This window comes from Haemaphysalis longicornis, unplaced genomic scaffold (genome assembly GCF_048455015.1).
Source record: "Haemaphysalis longicornis isolate Haplotype H1 unplaced genomic scaffold, Haemaphysalis longicornis Haplotype H1 scaffold_2, whole genome shotgun sequence".
Taxonomy (NCBI): domain Eukaryota; kingdom Metazoa; phylum Arthropoda; class Arachnida; order Ixodida; family Ixodidae; genus Haemaphysalis; species Haemaphysalis longicornis.
This window is the reverse complement of record NW_027526295.1, coordinates 114910028-114924462: the sequence shown is the minus strand read 5'-3', so window position 1 is coordinate 114924462 and position 14435 is coordinate 114910028. Positions and strand designations below refer to the sequence as shown.

The following is a 14435-nucleotide window of genomic DNA, read 5'->3' as shown; positions in this document are numbered from 1 at the left end:
CCAATTTTCGTGAAATCCTCCGCAGCCTTGGAGTCAGAGAAATGGTCTATGCCTGCGACTGGGCATTTAGATTCCTAAAGGGCCTTGAAGACAGGATACGACTTTGTTCTATTCTAACGAACTAGCATTTCGTGACCCAGTTAGGTCCATCTCAGCCACGAAAGAGGTTTCTTTTAGCACAGCACAAGAAAGATCGGTGCGCCAGTGTAAAAGAACAAACACCAGCTGGCTACTCAGTCGAGGGCCATACCTTCCCCGCTAAAGCGAAATCATCATTACCTAATTTCTTAAAAATGCAGCCTACGCAACCGAAACACATCGCAAGTGGTGAATCTCACTCCAGCACCCTCCACCAATGTCCTTACAGCCATACCACCCCTCCATCGGGCCTTGCACACATTGCTTGGCAATGCCCAGCCTTTGCCAGACACCGTAAATTTCAATCCCCGCAACCACATCAGGATCGACAACAACTTGACGCGCAACTATTGTTTAAAATCCCACTTTATTCAATTGAAAGTGGTCTGGAACGATTTGTTTGAGTAGGTCCTCCACCGGACGTAGCTGTACACTCTAAATTTTTTCACGCATTGTAAGCGTGGAACACGCTCCTTTGCGCGGTGAACTTCATTTAGAGAACCACGTGACTCTAAATACGGGTAGTTTTCTTCGATATAAGCATGAAGAGGGTTGGGAAAACCCACATTCGCTTTATTTTACGCGTGATGCAAGAATGCATGCATGTAAACCGTAAAAATCACGCTAAGAAAAACCTCGCGCCAGCGATCGCGCCTTTCCTAATCACGCATATACATATCCAGATACATATCCACAACGGAGCCGCGGGGCGCGCTGCTGCATATTTCTGCGACTTGTGCTTCTTTTCTTTATTTTGTCATGCGAAGGGATTGAAAGGTGGTGCTCGCCTCAGCGATATTGGCGGAAAAACGGAGTTAGAGCCGTTGGAGGCACCGGCCGAAGCAGGCGGCTTGTGCGTCGTGTTCTGCCATTCACGTGTGTACTGCGCGGAGTGTTTGGTTTTTTGTGGTAAAAAGGGGCGAAGAAGGAACAATCTGATGGGTGATTCGACCTTGACGGGGCGGTGTGGTGCGCCGCGTGGTTGGTACGAAATAACAACGAGTTTCGACTGCCGGGAATTCTCGCGCGACACGGCGTCGTTCACTACGAACTCCACTTTTCCGGCCGGATGGCGTTCTTACAGTGGGCAGTTAGCTGTCATGCACGGTCGCTTGGAATATCCAGGTAGGCAAATTATTTCGTAATGTCTTTGCTGATATATATTGAACTATTTTCTGAATAATGACGTTTTTAGTGTATCGTGGAGATCTACGTATTGACCTTGGAACTTCGCATTAGTTAGTGTCAGGCCTAGTTCTCTCTGTAGCTCCTGTTGGACACGTCACACGGATCACGCGGTCGACCGGGAAAGATGAAAAGAAAGAAGGAAGGGGTACGTTTCTCCTTGTTGAGGCTATGAGTCATTTCTCTCGTTCGCCGTTCCAGTTTCTGTCGAGCGTATGGCGTTCGGCATCTTTGGCTTGTTGGCGGGAAACTTCGCGGCCGCGTTTGCGGTTCGCGTCGGTGGCCGTTCTCGGGCGAGGAGGCGCTGCACCGCGGGTGATATAGCCGCCTGCTGTTTCCGTCCTCAGCAGAGTACTTCGAAAATGACGAGAAATTTTGTCTAACGCAAATTCACACAGTCGACACGCTCATTACGACGTGCTGAAAATTGTGTTCCATTGCGCAGAACCGCCGCTTTATGACCGCATTAAAAATGTGCTCGTTTGTGCTGCACAACGCGGCAGAAGTTTGCGTGTTGTATAAGCTCCTCTTGCTCGGGCCCTGTCCCGTCCCTCGTTGCTGCTGTATACGGCATGGCGCATTAATGATGATTGTGGCAGGATCCCCTAGGGATTGGCCAACCAAAGATTGGCCGAAGAGGTCAAAACGTTCAACGCGTTCGTTGATACCCAACAAGGAGAAGAGGAAGAAGAAGAGGTTGTCGTTCGTCGCCTGCGAGCTCAAGACACGTACCGGCGAAGACACGTACTGGCGAAGACACCTACTTCACCGACCACAAAATCATAATCTTCAAAGGAAAGCGCTTCCCACAGCTTTGTAATCAGTAATGTAATCCTTGTACATAATTTCATCGATATGTAAATGATTACATCTTGTGTGTATAAGTGAATATAATTGCATCGATATGTAAATAATAAACACCATGTATATAAGTGTACATAAAAAAAACCCTACAACAACGTGTCGAGTCTTCAAATGATGTGCGGGGAATGTTTCACGCTTTTACCGATAAGTATTGGAGCTTCGCCCCTCTCATCATCATTCACTTCGTGGAGATGGCGGAATATTTTTATCTTCGCTAGGTTTCACCCACGAACATCACTTGCCGGTGCACTGTATGAGGCGACGTGAAGCAGCTGGTATGCGGCAGAACACAGAGAAATCGAGAAGTTGCAACTGGACATGCCACTGGAAAAAGCCTTGGGGCTGTGTTTGTGTGTGTGTTACATAAATGACGTTACGTATCTGTCAGCTTTCAGGCAGTTACTAGGATTCGTTCAAGCAGTAGTTACACGTGATGGCATCGACGAAATTTCATGGGCGCTAAAAATGCTGCGCGATTTGTCGACGAAACTACCCCTCGCCTGAGTTAAGTTCATAGCAGTATTCACGTGCTGCTTTAAAGTGGCATCAAGAGTTCATCTGGAGCCTAGTTTTTAGTTCCCGTCTTTCTTTCTCAGATTTCTTTGTTCGGAAGCATTCTTGTAAGTTATTGTGAATTAAATGTTTCCCTCAATCTTGAAATCTGTTTAAAATTCTTTGACTCCAAACTTTGGTTCAAAATGTCAACCTTTGCAGCAATCTTCACCAGACTTCCCCACTTAATTTTCTTCACAAACGTATAGGTATAGGTGCCGAAAGATTGCACATCACATGCTTAATTATGTGGAATTCCCTAGGTGCACTTGTTCGAGATGCTTCATGAACGCTTGTTTTGCACTGCCTTCAATGGCGCTTGGGTTTATCACAACCGAAATTTAGCGGCAATCCTAAACCTCCTTGTTCTGCAAGCACTACTAAGTTTGGGGCCGTGTAGAACGAAGAATTAACGCTGTAATCGCAACGTCAGGCTTGTCGATACGGGACTGGCGACCTTCTTAACGCGTAGTGAAGGTGAAAAAGAGGATTTGTTTTTACCTGATGCGGCATTATCCAGCTCTGTATAAGACGCCTCTCTGGCCTTCAGAAATCATATAAAAAGAAAGCTAAAATAGGATCATGTTTGTTTTGCCGTATTTATGTGCTTGTTGGGTCTTTTAACCTACCCAGACCATAATTACGGCACAGCAACTATTGTCTTCTTTCAGCTTTCTTTCTAATTAATTTCTGACGGTCAGAGAGGCGTCTTATACACAGCTGGAGAATGCCGCATTAGGTAAGGACAATCGGACAATCCTCTTTTTCACCTTCACTAAGCGTTAAGAAGTTTGCCAGTCACGGATGGCAAGCGTGAGCGCTAGCGTGACAATTCACCACGCCTAAAACAAGCGTGCAAAAAATATCTTGTACTCACGCTTGGCAAGCGTTACGCATCCCGCGAGTCACGCTTAGAAATCGCGATTTTTCAGCGTGAAAACACGTCACGCTTGTAACGAGCATGCAAAAAATCGTCGACACTCACTCTTGTTAAGAGTGAAAAAATTTAGAGTGTAGGTAATGGCCCATCGTGTACGAACTACTCCCTCTTCTGCTCAAAACATGAAGTGGCCTATTAACTGGAGATACCAAGAACTGGCCCAATCATTCAACGAAGTGAGCCTTTAGAAAAAAAATCCCTGGCCATCTCCACTAACGTGAGACTTGGGGAGTGGCGAAGCATGCAGTGTATGAGTGCATTTGGCGCTTTCGACAACGGAGATGAAACCGTTGGAGCGTAGAGGTATACAGCTTTGCTGTAAAGGTCTTTTGTCTTTGAAGCACGAAGCGCTCTAGCGCGAGGCGTAAACGAGCGTGCCGGTGTTTTTTTAGTACGCGTTACTTTCTAGCGCGAGGCGTAAACGAGTTTTAGTACCGTGACTACATGAAACGATTACGACGATTACGACGACGACGAGAGGAGACGCCTACAGCCCCAGCTCATAAGGGGCTTCGACCCTAATTCCAGCATTTTTTACTTTTACTTTCCCTCCCTTCCCATCCCTTCCTTCCATCGTGACCACTGGTCCTCCTTGTACAGTAAAAGTTTTCTAGTATTACTACTTCAACCGAAAGAAGTGCATCAAATATTTAAAAACTTTCAAATTTCGCGCTAGTGAACCAATATGGTCAGGAGTGAAGCAATATGGGCCATCACTAACACGTAGTTACCAGTGTGTAAACTGCACGTTATCCTTCAAGTGATACGACCCTACTGAACTAGAGGAACTACAATCGCCCAGCCATGTTTCTTGGCTCTAGCTTCGGTCTGCGGCCGCCAACCACACAAAGAAGATTCTCTGACGAAATTGAGTCCCCACTAAAAGGTGGCTTGGTAGCTGCCACTGCTTAATATTAAAAGGAGGCAGTAGAGGCAAAGATATTTGTTTAGGGTATTTTTAGAATTAGGAACGCACTGCGATGTTCACACCCGTTTTAATATGTTTTCTTCAATATCTCCTAAGTAAAGTTGAATTTATAGTCGCCGTTGAAGTTTGCAGTAAAATTGGTATAATTGTTATCAGCCCAATCAGTATTTTAACAGCGAACCTGCTTAGCAAATCGTAATTTTTTGTATCCCCCAGTTAAAAATACAAAGAACTTGACAAGCACTAGAGCGCAGGCCTCGCGGTGACCACCGAGTGAACCATGCGCACGTTTGTCAAGCCAAGCATAACCGCTTAGCGGGAATGGCTAAGATTGGCTAAAAACTTCAGCGTTCGCCGTAATCGTGGCAACAATTTCTCTGACCGAGAAAGGCACGTAATGGCGTACGTCCCTCCAAGGTGACATCCAATGATTATCACTTAAAAAAAAAGTGAAATAAGCTCGGACCTGTAGCATCAATGATGGAGTAAAGGTCATTGCGGCAGCGAAGAAGAAGCAAATCGGCTGCAATCGTAGACTTATACCGTCGTGATGGTCGTGAAGGTTGCGTACAGCTTCGCTACCTTCAAGTCTTACGCGTCCAGTGGGAACGAAAGATGCAAGCATGGAGCACCACGGCCGAGGTATTTAGTTTAGGATTTCGACGCGCCAGAATTTTCCCTAGAAGCGAACAGCATGGTTTCCAAAGGTTCGATGACCATGCTGTGAAATTAGATTTTCAAGGTCGAGAGCTGCAGCTGGGAAGGGCTGCGAGCAGCGATGTCAAGGGAAAGAATTTAGACCCTCTCGGAACAGAACTCCCCCTAAAGTCTGCCACCCCTGGGGACTTGAAAATTTCTCACAATCCAACCCGGACATCAGTCGCAGTTTTGAGTGAGCGTTCGGCCTGATACGGATTCGGCGTAAGGTCTGCAATTACAAGACTTTACAATTGAGGGTATAATTACCAACAACGCGTTCCTATCGTGGATGTGCCGCCGAAGGCGGCGGCAGAATCTGCCGCGCAGCTGCATGCATGGAGTAGCGGCGGCCGCCGATGCCCTACGAAATGCGGTGGCGGCCCTCGTGGTAGTCTTTGTCCCCATACAAAACTTGGTCGGGAGTTTCATGACCAGACAAGCATTTCAGGACTCTGGTAATACATTGAAGTAATAGCGTTCCCCGGCATTCAAATCGGAGCACAGTCGGGTGCAACGAGGTTCAAATGCACTTGCGTTCGGACTTCGCGATGGGTTCGTCGTAATTGCTTTCCGGCCTATGGTGCGATACAGAGGCCGTCGCACCCATCCGCTTCCTCCGAACGAATACGGAGACCGCCGACGTCATGAGCGGGACATCTGCGTCAGCGCCTCCGTCGTCACGTGCTTCTTCCTCGCAGCCGGGCCTAATCATTGCCCTGTATTGAGTCAGTCTTCAAACTCGCCTCGGTGGCTCAGTGGCTAAGGCGTTTTGCTGCTGAGTCCAAGCACACGGGTTCGATTCCAGCAGCGGTGGCTGCGTTTCAGATGGAGGCGAAAGGCGAAAACGACCGTGTGTCGAGATTTCGCTAAAGGTCCCCAGGAGCCCGAAATTATTCCGGAGCCCTCCACTACAGCGGGCCTTATAGCCCTGGGGTCATAAGGCGCGTCAAACAACTCATAAATTTAGTCATTCTTGAAAAACCGTCCAATGTTTTGATGCCATGGTTTCTCGGCATACGTAAAAAAAAAAAAAAAAATAAGGAGCACTTCAGTGAAGGCGGGCGAAAATTCGAGACATTTAGAAGATAGTTCAAGAAGGGATGTTCAGGATTGTTTTTTAATGAATTGAGGTGGAATTTTGGGCGATTTCGTGCCCATTGGTCATTCTGCTGGTCACTTTGAAGCCGATAAGGGTTTTGAGCCCGACTGCAACGAGCAGACAAATTCAAAGGCGACTATTACAAAAAAAAAAAAAAAAAAACGTTGTGCCTTAAAATTCTGCAAATATGGTAAACCTCGTAGGCGGCGCTCACTGCAAGACTACATATTTTCTCAGGAAACCAGGAGACCACAATTTCAATTTTATACCGGCATCGTTCCAATCGTTCCAGCCTGTGAGCAAAAGTTGCCTTTAGTAGCTATAACTTGTTTACCAATAGGCACAGTAGTGTGGAAATAAACTAACTCAGGCAGCGTACTTACGAAGGAAAGAGCATGTGCAGTCATAGACAAATGAAATGCAAACACAAAAATATGAACCGCCACCCACAAAATGAAAGGACACAGATAGTGGAGATAAAATAATGGCTCGATAGGGGCATATTTGGAAAGACACATTTTCAATCTTTCTTATTGTAAAAAAATCACGCGATAACTTCGCTTACACCAAACAAAATCGCGCTTTTTGTGTGTTCTGGTTCATATTTCGTTTGTCCATGACTTTACATAGCTACAGCACCATTTGTAAATACGACTTCCGCTAAGATAATTCGCGCAAATGCACGGCGTCTGTTGCGAATTAGCAGCTGCAGCTTTGCCCATCTGTGTGATAAATTGTCATGGAACATGCCGCGCACCCGACACGGTGGCTGAGTGGCTAAGGCGTTGTGATGGTGAATCCAACGACGCGAGTTTAATCCCTGCCACGGTGACTGGTTTTCATACGGATTAGGAAAGCGATAGCGCCGATGTGTCAAGAAATTGGCGTATTTTAAACACCCCCAGTGGTCACAATTAGTCCGGAGCCATCCGCTTTGGAGCGTCTTAGCCCATCGGCGGTATTCCCGTGTTTTGTGTGTTTTGTGTCCGTTTCACTAGTGTGCATTTTGTGATAGCCCTGATTGGCTAAAAGAAAACACCCGGATGTGACTCCATGCAAGCACTGCGTAGCTATGAGCCGCGGCTTTTTGGAGCAGACGATTTGGAGCAGACGATTTTTCGTCGCCTTGTTGTTGGTTCGCGGGAGGAACAATGAACACATAAATGATAGTTTAAAAGAACTGTAGTCGTCTAAAATATGTTTACAAGAACAGTTGCGCAAAAGTCAACCCAAAGCCCGCCTACAACTGGAAGTACGTCAGAATAGAATGGACGCAAAACGGACGTTTTTAAAACGGGAAAACACGAGAATACCGCCCCTGGTGTAGCTTCGGCGTGTCAGATGCGTACAATTTGAACTTTACCAGGCCGTGCGACAAACGAAATTTGCTTAGCGTTGCTGCAAGAGCTGTGGCTGCAACTGATGTCAGCGGGGTTTTTGAAGTATTGATAACATAGTGCGAACAGTTCGAAAGTTCCGCTTTCACTTCACTCGAAGGGCTTGAGGTACAATATCAGCACCAGTCATGCACGCGTGACCAGCAAGGCCTTTGTTTCTTCCCGTTCTTTCGGTGGCGTAATCACAACTTGCATTTTGAGCGCTTTATCACTACAGAGTGGAACCGTGTATGGGTCTATATGTGTTTATGGGACAAGGGCATCGGGGACAGAGCGCCATGTCAGAGTCAGTGGTCATTCAGTCAGTAAAATACAATTTTAAATGACGTGATGCGCCTGAAAAATAAATCATTTGTACTGAGGTGTAAAAGGCCCTCTGTCTAAAACATTTTCAAAAATTAAAGATCCTAGCATAAACCATCTTGGAATTACGCGCGGCAGGTAATAAACTTTCAACATACAATATCTTGAATGTAAGTTAAAAGGCGATTCGTGGGAAACGTAGCTTAATTTGCTAAAAACAGTGAAGGTTGTAGAGATATGGCATATCTATAAATCTCGGGGAAGTGACGGCGTCTAGTGTCCTCTAATCCTGAACATTCAATTAAGATTAGGAGAACTGAGGTGTCGTCGCGAGAAATGCATATAATTGCTGCTGTAATTCTCCCATTCCGAGAGACCTAAAACTACGAAAATTTTCGACTGTCCGGTACCACGACAAGTTTTCTTTTTGCGGTTTAGAAAAGGGCGTTAATTTTCCTCTATTACATTACAACAGAATAATCCCGCTCATGGATAGAGGAAAGAGCCATTATACTGTCGACTGAATGGCGGTTACCCTCGGAGGTATGATATCATATTACGTCTGGGAAGAGAGTCCACATGCGCGCACAAGTGAATTAGTCAAGTTATTGCGAGATGCCTGTGATCTATGCCCACGAAAACGATCCTGCGTTTACGAACTCTAACGTTCTATAAACGCGCTCCTCCAGGATGAAGATGAAAGACCGTACTCTGTCCTCCGATTCATGTATTTCCTCAAATCATCTGCGTTAAGGATATCGCTACGCCTTCCCATAAGAAAACGGCTTTCAAGGATCTCTACTGGGGGTTCGAGTGGAGGAGGGATTCAGTATACGAAAGAAAGGCACGGGGAAAGAGACAGCCGCTTGCCTTGCTATACGGACTAGCTGTACTTGAAACGAGGCGAGTAAGCAGTCATGAAAAGCGAATGCATTTTTCGCGGTTGAGCCGAAATTATTCAGTAATCCTAACTAAAGCTGGAAAGATAGGTTCTGCATATTCCCATCCAGTTGTTACCAGTTGGGTTGCGGGTCCATCACGATATTTTTCTTGCCCCACCGGTTAATAGCCACAATCGGCGACGCAATCAAAGAAAGAGGGTGAATTCAATGCGCCAGGCAGACAGAAGCTAGAGAATAAGCTCTAAGACAGAAACAACCAAGAAAAAGCCCAAACACACGCAAACGTACAAAAAACGTCGCATCTAGGTTCTGCGCCGGACGTCGGACGTATCAACAAATTCCTGCCTCTACGCTTTTCCGCTGCAATTATCGCGACGGACGCAACGGGCGCTGCCGACAACCAGGGAACTCCGCAGTCGTTCGAAGCTAGGAACGGAACGTCCCGGCGCCGCATTTGTGTATTTATATCCTCCGTACGATGGCACGCCAGACGCGGCGAGGGTAGTGCACTTGAAAGAGGCAGCCGGGGAGGAACCGTTGGGGGAACAGCCGGAAAGCAAACGGGCGCAAAAAAGAGACACCACCACGGGGCGCCGTCTACCACCACGTCTGGAGACTCAGTGGGGAGCAGCCGCCGAATCCGGCGCGCGGCAAGTTCAGAGAAAGCGGCTTGAGCTAAACAGAGAAAGCGTCCGTCTGCGCGGAGCAGACACCACCAACCTGAAGAGAAGCCGAGAGACCCAGCTGGCAGTTTCCACCGGATTGGGCGGTTGCCGAATCTCAAGTTCCTGCTCCATCGCCGCCCGCTGTTCCGGACGCCTCTCCTGTGGTCAGCGGTCCGTTGCGGCACGCACTCCAAGCGGCCTGCTCTTCGCCGATCTACGTCCGTCGGCGACCCTACCGTGAGCTGTTATGCGTATGCAGAGCTGTGGTGAACACGAACCTCCTCCGACAGGCGACGCCGTTGACGGGGCGACCCCCTCACCCCGAGCCGTGAAAAAGACGGCGACGTGAGACGCGGCAACGGCCGACAGACCGCAGGACTGCGGTGGGGGCGGGCGGACGGGAGTGCAGCAGACGGCGGACAAACGTCCGTAACGGGACGGCCGATGCGCAGCGTTTGAACTGCGCGGACGCAAAGCTTAAAGCGCGGCAGCGCGGTTATTGTGCGACCGCTCCGCGCTATCTTCGCCGGCTGGAAAGACAAAAGGTCGGGAAAGCCGTCTCTGGGTCGCTGGCGGAGCGCGGCTGCTGGAATTGCACCAATTATGATAGACGCTCCTGCTCGCCGATTGGCCCCCCGGGGGGCGCATAAACGGTTGAGACATCTTTACGGGGCCATTTGCTTTCTTTTGCTTCTTGTCTAGCTATCGCGGCTCCGGTCGTCATTTTTATGGCCAGCCGTCGTTACAGCGACCGAAAGCTGAGGCCTGTGCTTCACTAGTTCTTCCACAAACCCCCCGGAATGCGCTTGCAGAGACAGTTGTCACGCCTTGTATAGTGTCTAGGAGACAGCGACTCGGCTGGAAGTTTCAGTGCTGTCCGCTTGACCACCTCGGGACATCCTGCCTCTGTGATGGCATTCCTGAGCGACGTTAGAAGCCGTCTGACCCTTGTGTTCCCATTACTTCGTAGAGCGAAACTTTCGCAGGACGTCGCGTCGCCATCCATTTTCTTGTATTGCGCTTCATTTATCTATAACAGTGACTTCATCAACAGATACCTAAGAATGTTCACGTGCTTAGTGACATTACGCATCCTTCGTATCCGATTGCCCTTGCGTGTACTAATGCGACATCTACGCCTTACTGGATATTCACAATGTGCACTTTAATAGTTTTCAGGAAAACTAGCTCTTCAGCAATGCCGCTTTTACGAGAGTAATATTAAACCACAAGTGGGTCAACTGTTTTTATTTTTGTGATGCCATTGATGCCTCAGTGTTTTTTAAACGCAGTGCACCGAAGACACTGTTAAATTACGCCTTCGTATCGCATGCGTGTATGAATCTTGATATTAGTCTTCGGTAGACTGATGCTGGAATTAGGCTCAATCGGTGATGACCTTCACGAAGCACCCGTGTTGTTACAGCCGGTTAGGTGGTCTAGGGCACAAGCTCACCGCTCCGACATGCCTGCAGAAAACTGCCGATTAGGCTTGGATTAAACAGTTTTCTGTGATTTCTGTCTTAAACATTCGTTGATAGAGAAACGCCACCGTAATCAAATTGCTACCTGCAAGTGCGCAAAATCAGACAATATTTCTGTCTCCTACATATCATATTGATCTGAAAGTAATTTCTCAAGTTATCGTGTACTACTACAGTATCTTATCCGCTCCTTTTTCAATAGCGCTTGAAGCTTATTTGAAGTACTTCAGCCTGGTCGTCATCAGCCCGTTTTACATAGTCAAGAGCAGAGTATCGATTAAGGTTCAGGTTATATGCACATGTTTGAATTCTAGCTTTGCGAAATATTTATCACTTTTGTGCACCTTTAACTGAAATGAGCTGTCGCCTTGTGAGGAGGCGCATCACTATGACTGCCCTTTGAGTGGATTATTTACAGGACGTTCAACTGGCGACGGGCCAGATGTCAATACTTTCGTAATGGCCGGGGAAATTCGTTTCATCATGGACTAATTTCAATGCAATCATTTGGACGAAGAGAAAAAAATGATACATCGTAAGATTTCCAAGTGATGTTACTGAAAGCGCATTGTCTTTTATATAGCTTAACATGGCTGGCTCCAAGGTTCATTGCTGGTGCTCTTCTTTTGCTTTTCCTTTTTTTAGTCGCTACTGTGTCTCAATTTAAGGGTTCTTCCGAGAACTGCGCTCGATTCAAATGCTGTTACACATCACCGGAAGGCGGTCTCGACTAATGGGGGTGTTGCTTCACATTTGCGGCCACCGCATCCAGTAAAAAACAACTCCACGCCGACGCGTCTTCAATCAAGTGTTTCCCTTTCTGCTTGCCATCTGCCTGGCAGTCCTCCATCTTTTCTATGAGAACACCCGTCATCAATTGCATCCTGGCACTTGGCGGTCAAGGCCGTCTAAGGAAACGTTTTGCAGCTCTCGCTTCTCACGTCATGCTTGCTGTTGTGTCTTCACCTGACGAATGCTCGACTTGCGTATTGGGGGCCAATAGCGGTTCTGTTGCTACTTTTTTGTTCTTTGTATATAGTTTACTTTGCAACCTCCTGTAACCTGTTCGTAAACTGCGCTTGAGGTTACTAAGGACACACGTTTTTTAAGGAAATAAAACGAACGACGTGAACTGCACAGCAATCTAAATCGCAGTTTACGAACATGCAAAATCAACTAGCCCGATTCCTTACCGTAGGAGAGTTTGTAACTGGGCTAGTCGGTTCATTGCATGAAATTGAACAGCGCAGGGACTGGACTAAGAGTACAGGCGACAAACACGGGTGTTTGTCGCCTCTACTGTTAGTCCAGTCCCTGCGCTGTTCAATTTCATGCGACTCCTTACCTTACGCCCGTTACCATATCTCCGCTCTTTGCAGTATGGACTTGAGAATTTTCTTTAACAGCACATTTTCTTATTGAATGCAACACAGATTGCTTCAACGCGAGAAGTTACTGTTCAAGCAGCCGTGTCCGTAGACACTACATAGACAGCTGAGCGGCTGTCTATGTGGTGTCTATATACACTGCATACACTGCTTTTCCCCACGGCGTCTCCTCCTGCAAATCCACATTCCATAGAACTCCACCGTTAGGAAACATCTGAGAAAAATTACGCCCATCTTCCCGCGAGGGAACCCTGATGTGATGCGACGCATCAAGGGGGAGCGTTTGGACTGACGCTGGTATTGGATTGCGTCAGTCCACTCGCGGAAGGGACTGTCACTTCCATCAAGTCTTCATCGGAAGATCTCTCACGGAGGTATCGTCAAGCAAAGTCAAGTCAAGTGCGAGAGCGAGCGCTGGACTGATCCGGCGCCGTGCGCTCCCCCGATTATATTCCCGCTTTCGAAAGGAGAGGAGCCGGGGGGGGGGGGGGGGGGAGTCGCGCGCATGCGCACGCATGCGTGCACCCAGAGCAGCGAAGCGCACACGCGCAGCTGTTGTTATGATAATGAGACGGAGTGAGAGTGCGCACACATGCGCGCACCCAGAGCAGCGAAGCGCACACGCGAAACTGTTGTTCTGATAATGACACGGAGTGAGAGTGTTGCGCACAGCTGTCGGAGAGAAGAATGGAGGAGAGTTGCGCATGTGCAGTGAGCAGCGGACAACGCTGCGACGACACCGGAGGGACATACCCGAGAGCAAGAGATGCGTCGCATCTAAAAATGTCGAAGCGCCGCCCTATACGGAATTCTCATGGACTTACGGACGCGCACCTGAAATCTTCATGGACCCCTCGTCGTCATGATCATTAGCCTGGCTGTGTCCACAGCAGGACAGAGCCAGGCTCCCCAAAAGATCTTCAGCCACGTCCATCGAGTGCTAGCTGACTGCACCCTTTCCCCCAAAATTTTCGTAGTTTATCCCTGCATCGAGTCCTCGGCCGACCCCTATTGCGTTTCGGTATATTGGCAGCCAGTTCGTTAAACGGCTGGACCACCCGTTGTCCATCATGCACATTACGGGCCAGACCATGCCCATTTTCTTCACTTAACGAATGTCTTCTACAAGAGTCTATTCCCGAATCCACGTACTGTTTTCGTATCCCTAAACGTGACTTCTAGCACTCTCATTTCCGTTACCAGTTGGGCCTACCCAAGTTTCCTTTCAAGTCGCTCTGTGAGGCCCCAAGTTTCTGCCCCATACGTCATTACCGGAAGAACGCATTGGTTATATACCAGCTTTTTGAGTGACAGAGGAAGCTTACCAGTCCGGTTATCGGAATTCCTACCAAAAGCAGTTCACCCAACGCTTACTAGCGGTAATTTCCTTACCATGAATGGACGGTCATCAGCAGAGCAGGCATCAGACGATTCAGACATAAACAGAGCATAAAATACTGACATTAATAAGACACGGAACCCTTACGCTACGCACTAAGTTCCACCTACTCTCCAAGCAGACCTCAAATGTCTTTTGGGTGGGTGTCGTAATTTCTCTAAACATCGATCACATGTTGACATCCTCCTGAATTGTTGCCAAATGAAGCGATTCCATCCCAAGTCAGAAACATCTGTTGCGTCAAATATGACTCCTGGCTATTAAGAGCGACATAGTGCGCGTGGTGTTGCTGGGTCCAACTTCGACGTGGGAATCATCGCCTCAAACGAAGACTGCAATTTTCCTCCCAATTACGTCCCACCTCATATTTTAGCTCTTTATTACATTATAACTTTTTACTATTTTTACTTTTGGTAGCGGCCGGAATGCGGTGACAAAATCGGTTACCGCACTAGTTGCCTGCCTCACACACCTTTTACGTCACGCTCCGAA

At 47.8% G+C, this 14435-nt stretch overlaps 1 protein-coding gene across 1 annotated transcript in view; it reads right to left on the bottom strand.

Annotated features, from left to right (window-relative positions):
- The window catches only part of LOC144169129 (ATP-binding cassette subfamily C member 4-like), a 104499-nt gene extending 94280 nt beyond the window's left edge, over positions 1 to 10219 (bottom strand). The window contains exon 1 of the mRNA XM_077698159.1: positions 9728 to 10219. Coding sequence (XP_077554285.1) covers positions 9728 to 9804 — 77 coding nt within the window. The 5' untranslated portion in view covers positions 9805 to 10219. The remainder of the gene's footprint in view (positions 1 to 9727) is intronic.
- Between the last annotated feature and the right edge of the window lie 4216 nt (positions 10220 to 14435).